Source organism: Pimephales promelas, chromosome 1 (assembly GCF_988280905.1).
Source record: "Pimephales promelas chromosome 1, fPimPro1.hap1.1, whole genome shotgun sequence".
NCBI lineage: Eukaryota > Metazoa > Chordata > Actinopteri > Cypriniformes > Leuciscidae > Pimephales > Pimephales promelas.
In genome coordinates, this window is record NC_142769.1 from 4,850,457 (window position 1) to 4,863,034 (window position 12,578).

The 12,578-nt window shown below is 35.5% G+C and overlaps 1 protein-coding gene across 2 annotated transcripts; it reads left to right on the forward strand.

The window, feature by feature from the left end:
* Positions 1-242: 242 nt before the first annotated feature.
* tmem176l.3b (transmembrane protein 176l.3b) lies at positions 243-12,301 on the forward strand. Of its 2 annotated transcripts, XM_089118983.1 has the most exons (8): positions 243-261; positions 559-687; positions 7,477-7,659; positions 9,005-9,118; positions 9,333-9,389; positions 9,479-9,610; positions 11,551-11,667; positions 11,757-12,301. In XM_089118983.1, the coding sequence occupies exons 3-8, from the start codon at positions 7,486-7,488 to the stop codon at positions 11,820-11,822; spliced, it is 660 nt and encodes a 219-aa protein (XP_088975109.1). In that variant the 5' UTR covers positions 243-261; positions 559-687; positions 7,477-7,485; the 3' UTR covers positions 11,823-12,301. The 2 variants fall into 2 exon arrangements, with proteins under 2 accessions (XP_088975109.1, XP_039546946.2); XM_039691012.2 differs by lacking the exon at positions 243-261 and having other exon boundaries at positions 303-687; positions 11,551-11,655.
* Positions 12,302-12,578: the final 277 nt, after the last annotated feature.

The window sequence follows — 12,578 nt, forward strand, 5'->3', positions numbered from 1 at the left end:
CAGTTATGGTTGGAGTTATGGCTGCTAAAAATTCAGCTTCACAGTAATATAATTAAAGGTATGTAACAACATTTTTTTTTTTCAAAATGTACTGAATTTATATCATGAGCGAGTAGATCATGAATCCATCTTCCAAACCGTGTTTTTGTCTTATCCTGAATCACTTCAGTACGTCTATAAGTGTTTAAAATCAGACTATTTATCAGACATCCGCTGCGGAGTAGCGCCACCTTGACACGTCATATACGAAAACAGAGAGAAGTAGGTCACATTCAGCTATAACTTGCTTTTAAATTATTGTTTATACATGCTAGTTTCCATGACAGAGTTTCAGATAAATCTTTTCATTACTAGACCTACTGGAGCTGCCATTTTGCTAAGTTTCAAATGATTATTACAGCAAGCACAAACTATGGAAAAGTACTCATATCTTACTCGTTTTCATTCACTTCTAGTGGAATATAAAACTATAGTGTAGGGAACAGTGAAATGAGACAGCTATTTTGAACACACCCACTTACACTGTCTATTTTCATTCTCATCACTTCCTTCTCTGAGTTTACGAGTAGCGTGTGTGTTTGGACAAACAACATTCCCAAAGGGGTGTCATTGCCGAGAAAGAAGGAAAAAAACAAGACAAAGAGTGTGAAACTTTGCTGGATTGTAACTGACTCCGTCACATTCAAGGTGAGTTACTCTTTCTCATGCGATCTGCAAATGAATTGGAAATGTAGATAAAGAATAATAATTGTGCCATGGTGAATTCATGTAAAAAAGTGCTGATTTTTCTCTTGGCAATCTAATTTCCGCAAACTGGAATTTTCCCTCCTAAAAGAAACGTTCTGTCTGTTTATGTATAAACATGCATTGTGAAATAACATTTTTCTTAACATTTTTATTATTTGATTTTTCTTAACAATGGTTTTCACTACAGACAGAGTAAAGTTAGTCTCTGTTAAACTGCCTCTGTAACCCCAGGACAGGTAGGAGACATGCAGCAAGGCAAATGGTAGTAGAGGCTCAATATGTTTTATTAAATAAATAAGGCAAAACAAAAGTTACAAGCAACAGTAACTGATCAAGTATGAGGGAAAACACATGATACACAAGGGCTAATGAATAGGACCAAAAACCAGGAAATAAACCAACTCGGGAATAGATAGATAGAGTTGCTTTATCAGTTAAAGGGATACTCAACCCAAATATGAAAATTCTGTGATCATTTACTCACCCTCTAGTTGTTGCAAACCTGTATGAGTTTCTTCTGATGAACACAAAGGAAGATATTTTGAAGAACGATTGGAACCAAATAGTTGTTTGTCAGCATTGACTTCCATTGTAGGAGAATGGACTTTCATGGAGTATCCCTTTAACAGATTAAACAGCTTAAAGCCACAATATGTATTTTTTCTGCTTTAAAAATAGCAAAAATAACTGTATCTATGTTATATATTTCTATTAGATGTGTACTTACATTATCCCGACAGTTTCCACCAACTTTCAAATACGGAGAAATTTATAGTTTAATTCGAAGACACGGGACGTTTCCCTATTTCCGTTTCGTCGACCGTCTATGCCGTCATATAACCTTTGACTCCTCTATTTTCTCTAACTTCCTTGCGGAACCCGGCGAAACCGTCAAACACAAAGGGGAACACTGGACTACCGTCAATAAAGCAAAGAAAATGACGAAGAAAAAAAAGCAGTACGTATTTTTAGGTGTGTAAATCACGTGCCCGCTCACGAGCGCTCACTCTTAACAGACACTGTCCCCGGTGCTGCTCGCGCATAAAGCGCTCCCCGTTCACAGTAACCGGTTCGTCTCATTCAAATCAGCCAACTGTTGCTGTTAGCGAGCCGCGCACATTGAATACTCTTATGAGTCAGGCTGCGAATGTACGTGCCCGCTTCAGCGCACTCATGCTTACTAAATAAACGCCTCACCTCCGGCGCCGCGCACTCACTATATATTCCCTTTAGCCTTTAGCACATAGTGGATGCATAACGCAAACCCAGTCAAACGTTTGACTGCAGTACCTTTATAGTATCTAAGCAGTATGTGCTTTATAATCCGGTGCGCCCTATAAATGAAAAATGTTCTAAAATAGGTCATTCATTGAAGGAGCGTAATATAAATATTTATATTCGTCTACTGCGGTCTGTATTATAGTTATGGACCACGATTACGCTTTGCCTGCACGTTCTGCTGCTACAGCCAGCTCATTAGCTAAAGCTCAAACAAACGTACCTGAAAAATATGACCCGAGAAGGGTTTGGGACAGGAGAAGCGTGACACAGGTAAACATTGGGGTTGCATTTAAAGCTTCTCGACAAGCTAAATCTACAGAGAGATGCCGTATATCCGTATATTTTGTGAAACGATGATGTCATGCCATGAGCAGAGCTGGTTGTCATTGACAGCGACAACAACTCCCGTGAGCCCACGCTCTTTCCCGACGTCATCAAAGTACGTCTTTTGTTATTATTTTAAATGAGTGACCCCTGGTGGCCAAAAATTTCATACTGTACGTTTAAATCCTTGAATACATTTTTTTTGTTGTTTATCCAGTTAACCTTCGGGCAACCGACGGCGCTCTGAAGCCCTCCCCCCCCCCCCCCCACTAGTTTAATGTTTATGAATGGATTTAACATGAAAGAAGATCATTAATCTTGGCAAACTATATATAATTTTAAAGGTCTAAGCCTCGGGCATCGATGTCAGTGCACTGTTTTTCGATGGAAAGCTTATAACAAATGTATTTCTTGCATTTAGGTAAGCAGTACACATAAGAACGCACGTAAACAAAAACGGAGTACTCACCATTATTTTGTAATAACGAGCCAGACACGCATCCACTGTTAAAAATTCCAGATTGAATGGAAAGCTGAGGGTCCACTGAATAACATCCCATAGAGCATTTTTTGTCCAAAGAAAAAATAATGTTGTAATATCCATGGTAATTCCTTTGTTTACATTGCGTTTCTTCAGGGTGAATATCATGCGGTTTTGTTATGCAATAAAATAGTCCATAGAAAACAGACTCCCGGTAGCAGACCCTTATATGGGTGTGTTGCTTAGAGTGTAATGAACAAATTACGACCGCGCACACACACACAAATACAAAGATAAGCGATATCTAGTTCAAAATATGCAAACACTGCAGTCCGTTTTTTTGACGTCATGATATGCACATCATATCATTCTGTCTTTATAACGAAAGCCAATAAAAGAAACGACATGATATGACTGGTAAAACATGTAGCCAACCAGTGCACGATTCCAACGTTGCCCGGGAAGTTTGAATTTCTCACACGAACATATGTTTTTATTTGCTCTCCGTCCGGTAGAGGAGCTAAACTTCAGGCTCTGCAGAGCCACACCCACCGCCGTCATGTTTTGACAGCCTGCAGTGCTATAGCTAAGAGCTAAGATAACAAGCTAAGAGGTAGCTAGTCAACAAACATCTGTTCGTGCAGACATGCAGACTGTCATAAAATAATTTGTCAAAAGAAGTATTTTTCTGCTGAAGTAGTTATTCGAGATCACTCGAAGATGGATTATGTCGACATTGATGAGAAGATGAGTGATGAGAAGATCGTGACGACGGTGATAATTATGCTTGAGGGCGGAAAAGATTATCCACTTTTCGGTGAGTTGCTTTATACATAACTTATGTAACATGCACACATTATACGTATGTGTGTCTGTGTGTGTGTGGGTGGGTGAGAGAGAGAGAGAGAGAGTGAGTGTTTGGTTTCCAGTTGTTTCATACGGAAAATGCATTGTGTAAAGTTGTGTCTGAAAAGATTATGCGTTACTTTATATGCATTTATTTATTTGTATATATGTATTTATATGCTTTGGACGGTTATGCAGTTGTTTGCCGTTTTTTTCTGGCACATGTGGTGTGCTATCTGAAGGATGGAGGGGCTGGACACCTGTGCAATATACATTTTTTCCCAGCACACATACTGTATATTTTTACAGTCTAATATACATAATATTTATAGTACAAATGCAAATATTTGTACTGTAAATATGATGTATGTTGTACTGTAAATGTATATATATATATATATATATATATATATATATATTGTTGTTGTTGTTGTTTTTTTTTGTTTTTTTTTGCAGAAATTGGTGGGAAGAATTGCAGAAAATATGTGCTATGAGTTGTATGCTTTCAAAATGCCACATTCCTGTCTGATGGCCGGCCATCAGTGTGATTGTTGGTTCTTTGTCTGGTCATCCATATGAATGCTGTCTATATCACTGGCCATTGATTGTTGATTGAATGGATGAGCTTTAGTACGAATGCTGTGTAAACGACTGCCCATCAGTTTGATTGTTGAATGAATGGCCAGCTATATAGAAACTAAACAGAATTATTTACTTGACATGCAGTGCTAATTATCTTTCCATTCTTTCCCATGCAACAGCCATCAAGTTGAATCTTCAGATGAAGAATGGCATCCAAGCACCAGCCAGAGATGCAAGCTCTCAGTTTCTTCACTATTCTTCACTTTTTCCATACTTTTCAGAACATTGCAATTCACAAGAGGATGGTGGCATCAAAAGCTAGGAATGGACTAAAGCAATATATGAAGGCCAAGCCAACAAAGTACAGTATTTATATCACTTGTATTTTCTATTGCAAAGAACCTCAGTTATTTATTTTTTATATTTCATAATATTTTACTTATGTATTTTACATATATATTTTTTTTGTTCTGTTGTGCAAATAAATCACTTGCATAAAGTCTAATGGTTGTGTGTATTATTTTATAATTGCATTATTTTATGAATTGACTGAAATAGCTTGCAGTGCCCTGCATAACATTTGGTCATTAGGTTGCTTTTTGATGTATCCAAGGAGGTTTCTTGGTACCTGGACATAGTCTTGGAAAAAATACTGTAGGAATCTAATTTTTCATAATATCTTCCTCAAATTTGAAATATAAACTGATGAGACTTATGTCTTTCAATCAATTACCTAACTGGATTCCTACAGGTTTGTTTTCATTTATTTTTACATGAAATTGTAAAATATTACATGCAGTATAAATTATCTTCAAGACACTTTAAATTCTATAACTTTTTGTCTGTGTAAGTTTTTTCAACTTTAACAGTTGGGTAATACACTCTAAAGTGTCTTCTTTTTAAACATGTCTAAATTGTGCATGTAGTGCAAATAGTTGAGCAACTGCAAATATTTTAGTTTGGGCATGTTATTTCTGGGGATGTGCCTCAGGCAGGGGGAGGGAGAAAGGGAACTGACATAGTCTTGGAAAAAAGTTTGCAGGAACCCCATTGTTCATTATATCTTCCTCAAATTTGAAATATAAACTGATGAGACTTGTTGCTTTCAATCCTTTATCTATCTGAATTACTCCAGGTCTATTTTTATATATTTGTACATGAAATACTAAAACATTTTTGTGGCGCACATTATTTTTGAGGCACTTTTAACTTTTATAACTTTTTTTCTGTTTGAGCATTATCAAATCTGATTGATTGTTAGTAAAGTCCCAACTGTCTTCTTTCCAAAGATACCTTAATTGTGCCTGTGGTACACTGTTCTCAGGAGCTGTATTTATTGTTATCCAGGCATGTCATTTTCAGCTGTGAGCCCCCTTGTGGAGCTGAAGGTTAACAGGTTAAACATCTCTGACATTTATAACAAACCAAACCGTTTGAAAATCGGTAGAACATTGAGCAAGTTATGGTTTTTAAAAAGTGCATGCACCATTGAAACACAATGTTATGAGTGAGTGATCTGCCTGTGACAAGATGGCCGCCAGATGCGGACTTCGACCTCCAATGGCCGGCAGTGCGGACGAGACATCTAGCCTTTATTATGGATATCTATAGTTTGTTTATACCTATGGATCAAACATGGCTGCAGACGCGAAGTTACCTTTCGTTGTAGCCTTAGATATTGTTCTAAGTAGTTTAGAACGCAAATAAATCTCTGACCCATCGTCTTCTTCCTCGTCTAATTTCTTTCGCTCGATCTAGTATAATAGAAACGATTGGCCATGAGCTACATACATTCGGATTTGATAGACATTCATAGCACCCAATAAACAGCTCTGGGCATTCGTAAACCACGCCTCAAATATGAGAAAATTAACATATGGTTTGCAAATCACGTCTCAATGTCAATGAGACGTTGTCTGACGTTAGCCAGGCTATGTTTATATCTAAAAATTCTGACTTAATTACACGCAATTGGGAGATATAAAGTCAGAATTGCATGTTAAAATTCAGAATTGTGAGATATAAACGCAATTCTGAGGAAAAACGTCAGTCTTTTTCCTTAGAACTGGACTTCACAACATGTAATTGCGAGTTTATATCACAATTCTGACTTTATAACACGCATTTGTGAGTTTAAATCTCGCAGTTCTCATTTTATAACATGACATTGCGAATTTATATCACGCAATTTGACTTTATATCTCGCAATTGTGAGATAAAAAGTCGCAATTATCTTTTAAAATGTTTTATTATGTGGTGAATAAAGAAACAACCCGTAACACCATACGGGTGTACTAATATGCATTAATTCATACTTAAATAATGCACAGATAGTCATGAGTTAATGTATAAGTATAACTCATGAAGAACTAAACCATTAATTAATGATAACTGCATCAGCAACTAATAAAGAGTATATATGATTAATAGATTAAGTAATAAATGAATTGCTATTAATTCAGTGTGTCATTGTGTATTAATTCCATAATAACATATTTTATTAAATAATAGTGTAAATTAATATGTTAATTACCACAATTAGTCAAAGCTATACACTTCAACTTCTAGTTGTCTGCTTTAATTAATCATTAGCTAATGATTTGCAAAGCTATCATTATGTAATGACTTTACTTGTTGGGGCACATCATTATTAACTAGTCATTTAGTAATTGTAGTAATTTGCAGATGAATTTGCACTAACAATGAAGTAATTAATCATGTATTAATGCATATTAGTGTTCCTGTCATATTATCTGGAAGTTGAAATACAAGGCGTTTGCTCATTCTGGTAATTAACATATTAATAAACAGTATTAGTTATTGGGAATTAATCCACAATTACATATTTAATTAATAACAATTTGTGTATGAACTAATATAATAACCTTACAGACTCTTAATTAGTTCCTAATGTGGTAATCATTAATGAATAGCTTAAATAATCATTAGTTACATTAATTCAGGATTATCTGTGCATTAGTTAAGCATAAATTAATGCTTATTGGTGCACCCGTATTGTAAAGTGTTACCAAACAAGCTTGCATAGGCAACTTTTTAGATGTCTCCATTGTTAAAATTAAAACTGCACCCTTGTCTGTAATGATGCATTTAATAAAATGCTTACTTTGGATGTTCTCGAAATGAAAAGCAGCAAACACAAGAGGACTGGCCATTATAACCTGTTGGAAGGTTAAACTCCCTCTTTTCTATCTCAGATTTGCAGGATGTCTCTGACTATGTCTCAGGGCGAGGGGGTGACCCTGATCACCATCAACTCAAACCCCAACAGCAAATGGCCGATACTGTGTCAGATCCTGGGTGCTCTGTGTTACAGTCCAGTGTGTTCTGTGTCACAGCATGCGAAATCAAAGATGATTGGCATCTATATGGCACTTGGGGTGAGATAGAATCTGAAACAGACAGTACAACTAAAGGCTGGAATACACTACATGACTTTAGGCCAGATCTTTACCTGGGTTTTCAGCATTTGGAGTTCACAGATTTTGCCTAAAATCATGTATGATGGTGTCCAGATTTCTTTAGCTTCAAGTCAGTGACCAAAGTCGCTTTAAGGCAAGTCATCTCTTGAGATTTTAAAAGTCATGTAGTTTATTCCAGCCCTTAATATTTATCAAATGGTGATTAAAAGTAAATGGCGTTTTTAGACGACAAACTATATTTCAACACTGAAATACAATTACACTGTTTATAATTTTCACACACTTTATGAACTTAATATTATGTTAAAAAGTTGTGTTTTTCTCTTATTTACAAATGGTTATCACACATGGGTAGAACTCATACTTCACTCAAAAAATGCTGGGTTGTTTTAACCCAACTTTGGGTCAAATATAGACGAACCCAGCCATTGGGTAACTTTTTTTAATTACATTTTTAACCCAACGTTTGGGTTAGTCCATATTTGACCCAAAGTTGGGTTAAAACAACCCAGCATTGGGTTCACTCTAAACAATACTGGGTTGTTTTAACCCAACTTTGGGTCAAATATGGACAACCCCAAATGTTGGGTTAAATATTTAATTTAAAATTTTAACCCAACTTCAATTTTCACTTTCAACTGTACATTTACATTTTAACCCAACATTTGGGGTTGTCCATATTTGACCCAAAGTTGGGTTAAAACAACCCAGCATTGGGTTCACTCTAAACAATGCTGGGTTGTTTTAACCCAAATTTGGGTCAAATATGGACAACCCCAAATGTTGGGTTAAATATGTAATTTAAAAATTTAACCCAACTTCAATTTTCACTTTCAACTTTCATTTACAATTCAACCCAACATTTGGGGTTGTCCATATTTGACCCAAAGTTGGGTTAAAACAACCCAGCATTGTTTAGAGTGAACCCAATGCTGGGTTGTTTTAACCCAACTTTGGGTCAAATATGGACAACCCCAAATGTTGGGTTGAATATGTAATTTAAAATTTTAACACAAGTTCAATTTTCACTTTCCACTGTAAATTTACATTTTTAACCCAACATTTGGGTTTGTCCATATTTGACCCAAACTTGGGTTGAAACCACGCAGCATTGTTTAGAGTGTTGTTGAGCTTCAATGATAATTTAAAGAAAAGTTATAAATGTTGGATTTGACTTTGAAACATTGCAATGAAGGTGATGTAATGTGATTAATGGACAATGCAATGCAAAACATGTAATGATGTACATTTTGAGATTCATCACAATACAAACTGGTGTATAAATTGTTCTTTCATCCCATAGATTGTGCAGATTATAGTAGGAATCCTCAATATTGTGACCGGGATTTTATTTTTAAACTTGGGGATACACGATTACATTATGAGGTCCGATACTCCTCTTTGGTTTGGTGGTGTGGTAAGAATTATTCCTCATTCTGCTTATTATTGTGTTTCTAAATTGTTCTAAATAAGCGAGCCCCTTCACAAAGTTAATCAGTATTCATAACATAAACTTCACATTTTGATGATTTTCAGAATGATGGGAAGCTGGCTGATTGTCAATACTCTAATTAATCTTGTCTGAACTTTCGATGGACAAATTTGAAGAATTGCTTTGCTTTTTATTTTAGTTCATTGTAATTGGAATCCTGTCTATTGTTGCAGCTCAGATTCCCAGTTATTTTCTGGTAGGTCTTTAACCATCACATATAGTACTCTATATTCAGACATCTCTGATTTGGAGAGGGTTTTTTAAGATGTGATTTTTGTATTACAGTGTCTCGTCGCTGTGGTGCTGAACAAAGTCAGTGCTGTTCTGGCTATGGTAGGCCTAGCGTTGTATTCATGGGACTTGATGAGCTTTCAGAGAACAGTAGTTCTGGAATATGAGCATCCGTTTTATATTGGGGTAATTATCCTTTATTTTATTATCCTTAAGGTTTTTATAATTGATTTGTTTGGGGGGTTTTTTCAGTTACAATTTCAAGTCACACGAAGACTCTCAAGTTATATAGCTCAAACCAAATACGCTTTCGGAGAGTCGTTTCACTTGGCGGCCATCTTTGAAACACCGCTCAGGCAGCTATTTCAGTCGTGCCAGTACAGCTCCTATGTTTGATTGGGAAAACATCAATTCCCCAAAGAATTTCCCCAAATTCCCCTAACTGATGCTTTAGGCACCCTTTAGCGTCAGTTAGATGACGCTTTCCTTGTTGTCTAACCCTAACCCTACCCCTGACCTAAACCTACCCGCGTCATGTAACTGGAGCCTAAGCGTCGGATGTTAAAGCATGGTCAAAATTGTCATTTAGATGACGCCTTGGGATGAGAATACGTTGAATGGATTCATTCTTTGTAAATTTTATACTGATTTATGCAATTGCAATGCCTTGATTTTAGTGAAGTTTGTACACAGCCATAAATGCAATGGTACTACACTGTAAAAAAAATATTGATGGTTTAACTTGAAAAAGTAAGTAACCTGGTTGCCTTAAAATTTTGAGTTCATTGAACTGGAAAAAGTGAGTTAATACAATGAAGGAGAATGATTTAATCATCAGAAACTCAAAATTCTATGTTATCTAAACTAAATAAATTATTTAAGTTGATTTGACAAAAGAAAAAATGTTGTGATTACTAAACTGTAAAAAAAATATTGTTGGTTTAACTTAAAAAAGTAAGTAACCTGGGTTGCCTTAAAATTTTAAGTTGATTGAACTGGAAAGAGTGAGTTAATACAATGAAGGAGATTAAGTTAATCATCAGAAACTCAAAATAATAAGTTATCTCAACTAAATAAATTATTATAAAGTTGATTTGACAAAAGAAAATATGTTGTGATAACAAATCTTGAAAATATTTTTTACAGTGTAATAATTGGCGTAATTTGTTTTTCGGCCTTGGTTTCCTCTTTTTCGGTTTTCGGTTTCGGCCACGGTTTTTCATTTCGGTGCATCCCTAGTAAATTTCATATTTAAAATCGCCAATGCTCAAATCATGACAAATCACGCATTTTTCAGGCTGAACCAGCCAATGCGCATGTGCAGTCATAAGCGTGTGTCTCAGAAAAACCATATCTCACTGTAATTCGTACATATTTTACAAGGCGGCTAATTCATATACTCACTCGTAAGATTTTTGCTAAATAGTTCATATTTTATGAGTTGCCCAATTTGAATGAATTCATACTCAATTGGTCGTGAGATAGTGTTGGAGTGTTTCTAAAGCAGCCGGAGCTTCAGTGGCACAATGACTTTACCAATTACTGATTGGCTCTTTTGCTTAGAAGGCGGGACTTATTCCGCCATTTTGCGCTCTCATTTCTCTCATTTATAGAAATAAGAGTGCACCGTCTTTCTATATCTAAAGTCTTTGTTTAAATATGAATGTGGCCCACAAATCAAATTTCTTTCTCTGGTTTGGCAAAAGGATGCTCTGTGGAAAATAAAAGAGAGGGACAGAAAAAACAAAAAAATATTTTACAAATTTTATTTTTAGGGCTGTCAAAGATAACATGATTGAGCTATTCATTAAAAGTACTTTTAATTAATGTTTATTATCATAATTAAGCAATACTTTTTTAACACATTTCCCAAATGTTATATTATTACTGATACAATTTCATTTGTGATTATTTTTTATATAGCCCTTATCGGAAAATGCAGAAAAGTTATGAAATTAAAATGCTATGTGATCATTTCACTTTCCTTGAAACAAACATGAGCATATTTATTTTTCTCTTTTCAGGTTTATACATCTAAGTTAGTCTAGATAAAGAGAGATACACTATCACTTAATGTAAATGTTATATCACCCAGTGACAAGTAATTCGCTCTTTCCCAACTCTAGATCCGTGAAGGGCTGGATGTCACTATGATGATCTTTTCAGGCCTTCAGCTCAGTGTGACCCTCAGTTTCTCTGTCTTGACTTTGAAAGAATTGTTTGAAATGGATGTGAGTGCAAAGGTGTGTTACAATCACTACAATTAAACTGCAGAGTTCATGGAGACTTCAGAAAGCTGTTCAAAGTATTCATCTTTCTTTCTTTTTTTCAGTCTGGGAAGGACCTTCACTTTTACAAGCCACTCAAAGAAGATCTCACTGTCAGTCATGTATGCTAGAAAAGCAACATAGAAAATCGAATGTAGCCTACATTGTAGTGTTGTTATGTACAATTTTCCTCTCTTATGGCATCGAAAAAATTTCTTTCTGCAAAAAGACATTGGAGTGGCTTTTTTTAAAAATCCATATCCCCCTGTAATTTTCTTGCATTTATAAACCTTTACATGTTCAGTTTACATAAAATTTCTGCCTTCATGTCTCATAACTGACCTTGGACAAAGCTTATTGACCAGACCTGGAACATTCTGGATAATGCATGGTTTCACGGAGAAACCATTTACCTCAAGTTTGAACAAACAACCCAGACAGTAACAGTGCCGACCCAGATCCGGGCCGACTCTATATTGTTGTCTGGGAACAATCATATCGGCTGGCATAAATGGCAATTAAACAAACCAACGATGTGGAACATGTTAACTAGTATCATTCATTCATTTTCTGATATCAGAGCTGAGCAAATAAACACCATTAGTGAGTATTTATGCTGCACTGAGACTTTCAATCATTCCCAAAGGATTTTGAATCTACCTGGTTGGCACAAAGCATGTTTGATATTTTCAATTTAATACAAAGCGCCTCCAAACTGATTTAAATTTTCAGATTTTAATAAAGATATAAATGCAACATTTATTGAGACAAGACAGAGAAAATAGCACTTCAGCTTTAAAAACAATAAATTACGTACACTTTCGGACACTCAATTTATCTTAAAAACCGACTTTAAAGAAAGTGATGTATTATTTATATTTAGCCTC

Coding starts and splice junctions, on each gene's coding strand:
- tmem176l.3b (XM_089118983.1), top strand. CDS start 7,486: ATGTCTCTGACTATGTCTCAGGGCGAGGGGGTGACCCTGATCACCATC. Junction 9,390..9,478: donor AGATTCCCAGTTATTTTCTG/GTAGGTCTTTAA, acceptor TTTGTATTACAG/TGTCTCGTCGCTGTGGTGCT. Junction 11,668..11,756: donor AAATGGATGTGAGTGCAAAG/GTGTGTTACAAT, acceptor TCTTTTTTTCAG/TCTGGGAAGGACCTTCACTT.